Below are 6,422 nucleotides of genomic sequence, written 5' to 3' on the forward strand. Positions count from 1 at the left end.
CACGCGCTCTGGTTCGTTGTCCGTCCTGGACCCGGCGCTCTGGTTCGGTTCGGTTCGCTTCAGCCGTCCTACCGATGTTATGAAATGTTACCGGAAGGAGTTCGGGTGTGGCTGCAGGTGACTTAAAGGGGAAGTGCTCTTAAAGGGATCGCGACCTACCTGCTCATGTTTACAGAGGTGCGTGAACGCAGCCGCGTGACGTCACGTTTCCAGGTCAAACGCGTTTTAACTGAATTGGATCAATCCAAACGAATTAAACAGAATCTTTCTGTAGTTACAGAATGAAACCACGATGACGTCACCAGGAAGATTTTCTCTGATTATTTGTATTTTATGTATTCTTTGGCTCCTTTAACACTCATTGATTTACATTAATTTCCAATGTAATGATCTTTTTTTTCTTTTTTGGAGGGAGGGGCTTCGTGTTTTTATGTATATTGAAGGAATAGAAGGATTTTAATGCCGATTTATATGATTTAGTTTTTTATTATAACAGTACAGATGATATGAGAGCATAACCTAAACATTTCCTCTCCAGCCTCAGGATCAGTGACATTCAGAGTTTAACAGGGATATCAGGAATGCTGCTCCACACAAAGCACAGATCTAGTGATGGACTTCACGTCGGCCGAGTCTGTCCGAGTCTGTCCGAGTCTGTCCGAGTGGTTCAGTGCTGAAGATCAGCTCTAACCGTGTCTCTGATTGTGTTTTCTCTGAATACAGTTGAGCGTTTTTGATGAGGTTTTCAGGTTCCTGTGAAGAAACAGTTTCTCCTTCAGTCAGAAACATCTGCACTTTCTGGACTGTTTCATTTCCATCAGTGAAAATAGGAATAGAGTAGAGCTGACAGACTGAGACTTTAAAATCAGGTGAATGTTTCCAATCAAACTGACAAACACTTCTGTCGGATAATAAAGTTTATTGACATAAAGTTATTTTCTGCATGATTTTAAACAGGACAGCATTTCAACACATGTTGACATGTTTGACTGATTCTTCACTTTTGTTGGTGAGTGTCTGCATGGATGCTCCTCCTCACTTCCTGTTTGGTGGAGACCGTTCAAGCTCTGAGTATTAAAATAAGACTTTACCACACTAAGTTATTTTGAACTTAGTAGAATTAGGTTTAATGTAAAAACTGTCTTCATATTATTGTTGTTCCAGCTCCTGCACTGACCGGGACTGCTTTGACCCCCCCCCGCTTTCTGCCATCCTTTGCTCATCAGTCTCCATTACAATCAGAGACCTTCTCCGCCAGAATCTCCTGAAAGGTGGAGAGCTGCTTCATCTGCTCCGTCTGCATCGAGTGTCTCCTCATCAGTTTTTTCTTCATCTTAAAGTCAGGGCCACGTTTTGGTGAAGCTGGAGCCACTGGGACCAAGATCTTGTGCCCTGAGTGGACCGGGGAGGCGGCCTTTCCGTTTGAACGAATGTCCGGTATGGGTCTCTGTGGGTTGATGTTGAGGGGGGGCAGAAAACCATGCCTGGTGTGAGAAATGTGGTCCAGCAACAGGGTTCCTGACCCTCGGCGCTCCAAGAGTCCTGGAGGATGCCGCCTCATGATCATGGGGGACACTGAGGTCGGGATGTTTTCCAGGGACTCCCTAGACGAGCTTGTAACCAGCGACAGGGGGGAGGCGTTTAACCTCCTACGCTCCACAGACAGCCGCCCGGAGTCTGGCGACCCTGGAATGGACTCTGGGGACAGGTGTGTGTCCGACTCGTAATGGTCCATCCGTGTCAGTTTGGGGTGAGCCAAGGCCCGGGACGCCGCGGCGTTATCCTGGGGCTCCGGAGCGGTGTTTCTGCGGTACAGGGTCTGATGCTGCTGGACTTTCTCAGCCCAGGAAGTTGCAGATAAGGCAGCGCTGTCCTCAGAGCAAGACCGGTCAATGGGTTTGGGGGAGCAGGGGTCGTGGGTTTCGATGCTGTGTCGTCTGGACAGTAGAGGTCTGACCGGCTCTGAGATGTTCAAACCATTCATCTCGCTGCTGACATCGGGGCTGCCCTCCTCTTTCAGACCACAGTCCACTCGCTCCTGAAAAACCCCGCTCAGGACTGAGGGGGCCACCAAGCCCCAGGGCTCAGAGTTCAGCCTCTTCAGAAGTTTGCGAGGCGGCAGCCGTTTGTCCCCTGGGGGGCGGGTTGAAGGTACAGGTAATGCAGGAGTTAGTGCAAAACTGAAGATCTGGTCCTGGCCTTTGCTCTGGAGTCCTGCAGGTGAGGAGGTGGAAATCTCCACCTCAGAGGGAGACATGCAAGCAGGAGACAGCTTGTCGATGATGCCCGGGGAGGGGGGCGAGTTCAGGTACTGTTTCGTCTTCTTGGTACCTAATGGAGACGTGTCAGTGGTGATGATGATCACCTCTTTGCCTTTGGCTTTGCAGGCATCCAGCAGCACCTGGAGCGTGTCACGGTCTTCTCTGTTGATGGCGTGCACAAGGGCGGAGGCACCTGAGTAGTCCTTGAGGCTGGGGTCCGCTCCATTCTCCAGCAGCAGAGAAACCACATCCCTCCCCGCCTGCTGGTCGCAGGCATGCATCAAAGCCGTACGTCCGGTCTTATCAGGAATGTTGGGGTCAGCGCCTTTCTCCAGCAGGTACCGGACCATTTTCTGCCGGGTCTGTGGATCTTCATAGTCTGCCAAGCAGGCCGCGCAGATGGGAGTCTCTCCGCGTTCATTACCCTCATTGATGTAAGCTCCGCCCTCCAGCAGCAGGCGGGTCAGTCTCAGCTTTCCCTGGAAAACTGCCTTGAGGAGGGCATTCCCCTCAGTCTGTAGAGGTCCTCCATCTCCCATGATCCTTTGTCACACCTCAGACCTCCTGCCACTTGAAGCCGGCTCAACACTGCCTGAGCATGCTCCTTGATGAGTCACATGACCTGCAGGAGAGAAACACCGAGGTCAGTCCTGACAAATGTGTGAACAGGAACCTGAGATGGACACGATTGGCTGAGAAAGAATGAGGAGCAAATGAGAGCCTGGATAGTTTTCCACCTTGAATTCGGGTCATCATACATGTTGAATAAAAAAAAAGAAACTAACCCAGCTGGTAATCATAAATCAAAGTCAAACAGAAAGTGACCATTGTGATTTGATCAGTTGACCCCGTCAGTGGAACTCAATCTCACTCTGCGACTTCTCCATTGGTTGGTCCTTTGGTGGACAGCTTCTTGTTCATGTCTGTATTGGAAGCAGCTCAATACTCTATGGTTAGGAGTCAGGGTCTCAACATTTCACCGGAACCCCCCCTTAAAAACTGTACGATAATGTCAAACATCTGACCCTGAGCCAGAAATGAAAGAGAGAATTTGTTTGGTATTACCATTGACTCTATATAAGAACTGGACTGATCAACCCCCCTCCTTCCGTGTTCCATATAGGAAGTACCACTGGGTTCCAAAAAGGCCAAAGTCCCATTGACTTACATTGAGAAACAGACAGTTATTTCTCAGTCATTTTATATCTCAGAATAATCATTCTTCCTCTGCTGCTTTCTGATTAACTTCTTTTTTCTAATCCTAATTTTTTTAAAGATTTTTTTCCATTATCACAAGTTATTAGAGTTATAAATTGACCAATCAGATGGCTCAATAAGCGTTTGTGGGTCTGACGTCGACCGTCTGGGGGGTTTGATTGACAGATGACGGGTAGCCAATGGGAGCAAAAGAAAGAGGAACAAAGAACTTGGAAGAAAACTTTGAACAGGAACTTTGATGGACAGAAGAGAGGCAGAGCTTTTGTGTGATCAGCAGAGCAAGAACTATAGATTGGAAGCAGCTTCAAGACGTTGGATCATGGATTATATGGAAAAAGGAATGAAGGAGAGATCCTGAAGGAGGAGCTTGATATGAATGTTCTGGAGGGTCAGAGCGGTGGAGGAGTTTGAAGCTGGAAGATGAAGGTGTGATGGTGAATGCTGACAGCTGGTGAGATGTGAGGATGGAGATGGATGAGGAGATCCAGAGGATCTCCAGAAAAGAGAGTGAGGATTGGAGCAGATTTTAACAGACATGTGGGAGAAGGAAACAGAAGAGATGAGGACATGATGGAGAAGTTTGGATTTAAGAGCAGAAATGCAGAAGTACAGATGTCAAGAACATGGAAATGTTGGTGATGAAGACAAAGAAAAAGAGAAGGAAGAACATCTAGTTCAGACTTTGCAGTCTGACAGAGATCAGATACTAAAGTGAGGCTGTAGACAGACAGCTGAAGATGATGGTTTGAGGAAGACTCTGGTAGTGAGTCAGAGGAAGAAGACAAGTGCAGAAGGGAAGGAGGCTCATGAGGAAAAGGTCTGCTGTGAGGAAGTGAGACACGGAGGACAGAAGAAGGAGATGCAGCCGAGCTGAAGGTGGAACTGAAGCCAGACAGAGGCTGGATAATGACTGGAGACCTGGCAGTCAAGTCTCTGACTGCATGAAGACCCAGTCCAATAAAAAACGGGTTTTTAACGTGTTCTTGTAGAATTTTTCTCTTAATGAAGGACATGTATGAAGAAAATTCAAGTAAAGCTGCATTTCTCAAGACTTCTTTTTACCAATCGCTGTTAATCAGAAGCAGATGAAAAAATCTGTTTGAAAAATAGATTTGTTATGTCATAAATGCAGTGGGCGGGGCCACCAGCTCCCTGCTCTGCCCTATTCTGATCATCCACCTGCTGACAAATACATCCATGAACGTCTTTGTTGTCCTGGTCGGAGCTGGAATCTGGAGTAGAACTGGACAGAAGCGATGTTGCTGCTGTTTGTTGCTATGCTAATGTTAGCTTGGGGGGATAGGGGGCTGTAAGCTAGCAGGATAACATGTAAACAGATGGATGATGGGAAATGGGGGAAGGGTTACTCCATGCCATCAGTCTGGCCCACAACTCAGAGGTGAATTTCTAATGAATTCTTGCCGCTCTGCAGAAACGATGTCCTAGAAAACGGCAAAGTTTGGCTTTTGTCTAAAAACAGCAGAATCCCGATAAAAAGACTCTGGGAACGCTTTGAATCAGATCCGAAGATGATCAGAGTTCCATTTGAAGAAGATTGGAGGCGTTGAGAAAGTTCAGTAGAAACTAAAGAGGAATGAAGATGATGAAATCGTGGAGTGAGGTCAGAGGAACCGTTTGGATTCATGAGAACAGATGTTACTTCAAAGATACTCTCTAGAAGAACAGAGAAGCTCAGAAGGATCTGCATGGTGTCTTCATAAAGAGGTCTGTGAAGGTGAGGAAGGTGATAGGTGTCAGCCAGACGACTCGGATTAAAGGGGGGAAGGATGGAAGACAACAAAGATTTTCTCCACTTGATTCCTCAGATCAGAGATTAGAACAAACATTCGTCTGTCGTTTGCTGCTCTTCCTTATGCAGTTAAAATCTTCTGTCTTTATTGCAGTGAACTGGATTTAACTGGATTATTATGATGTGGAATCGTTGAAAAGATCAAAACAAATGGAGTTAAGAAAACTTTGATTTTCTTTCTTTTCAATGTTTGACTGTTTCAGGTTTCAGGTGCTGCCGTCCTCAGAGGGGGAGGAGCTGACCTTCCAACGACCTTAGATGTTTATCCAAAAACAGCTTCCTTCAGCTAAACATTCAGAGTCAATTCTTACATGTGAACATTTATGCATGTAAGTAGCTATAAATGTTTACATGTAAACATTTATAGATGTAAACATTTATACATGCATAAATGTTTACTTTTAGACATGTAAACATGTCTAAAAGTAAACATTTTTGAGTGTAAGCAGCTACAAATGTTTTCATGTAAACTTGTTTGCATGTTTGCATGAAAACATTTATTCCTGTATAGATGTTTACATGTTTACATGAATAAATCTTTACATGTAAACATGTGTTGGCGCGACCATTTCAGACGCTGAGACTTCATCTCTTTCAGGTTCTGGATTTTGGTTCCTGCAGCCGGAACCAAAGCTGCATATCTTTCCAAAAACTCTTATCTGACCGACAGAAACCTCCCAAACGTCTTCATCCCATCCATGACATACACGTTTTCATGTATACATGTTGACACGCTTGCATTTATATATGTAAACATGCACACATGATTGATTGATTGATTGGTTTATTTCAAGCATAGATTGAAAAATACAGAACAAAACACAATTATTTCAAACTCATTACAGAAACAATGAAATGCATTGATTAGAAAATAGAAAACAAAAATAAAACACACTTATGTCACATTTGGTTCATTCATGTTAGTGATAATTAACTAAAGTCAGTTTGATTGATTGATTGAAGAGGAGCGGGAGGAAGTGAACTTATATAATCCCACCTCTACTTAGTTACTTCATTTCACTGTTTAGCATAATTATGTAATCCGGTTGTTGTTGTTGTTGTTTTGTAATTCCCAATAGTAAAGTGAAGTTCTTGTTGATTATTGATTAATCTCATCAAACATTATTTCAGTA

The 6,422-nt window shown here is 44.9% G+C and overlaps 2 protein-coding genes across 2 annotated transcripts in view; both read right to left on the reverse strand.

The window, feature by feature from the left end:
• The window catches only part of LOC112139349 (transmembrane protein 79), a 23,958-nt gene that overhangs the window by 9,706 nt on the left and 7,830 nt on the right, over positions 1-6,422 (reverse strand). The window lies entirely within an intron of this gene.
• On the reverse strand, positions 1,223-2,800 carry LOC118598273 (ankyrin repeat domain-containing protein 34A). Its single transcript, XM_036210889.1, has one exon. The coding sequence runs from the start codon at positions 2,798-2,800 to the stop codon at positions 1,223-1,225; it is 1,578 nt and encodes a 525-aa protein (XP_036066782.1).

This window comes from Oryzias melastigma, unplaced genomic scaffold, assembly GCF_002922805.2.
Source record: "Oryzias melastigma strain HK-1 unplaced genomic scaffold, ASM292280v2 sc00280, whole genome shotgun sequence".
In the NCBI taxonomy this organism is placed as follows: Eukaryota; Metazoa; Chordata; class Actinopteri; order Beloniformes; family Adrianichthyidae; genus Oryzias; species Oryzias melastigma.

Coding starts and splice junctions, on each gene's coding strand:
- LOC118598273 (XM_036210889.1), bottom strand. CDS start 2,800: ATGGGAGATGGAGGACCTCTACAGACTGAGGGGAATGCCCTCCTCAAG.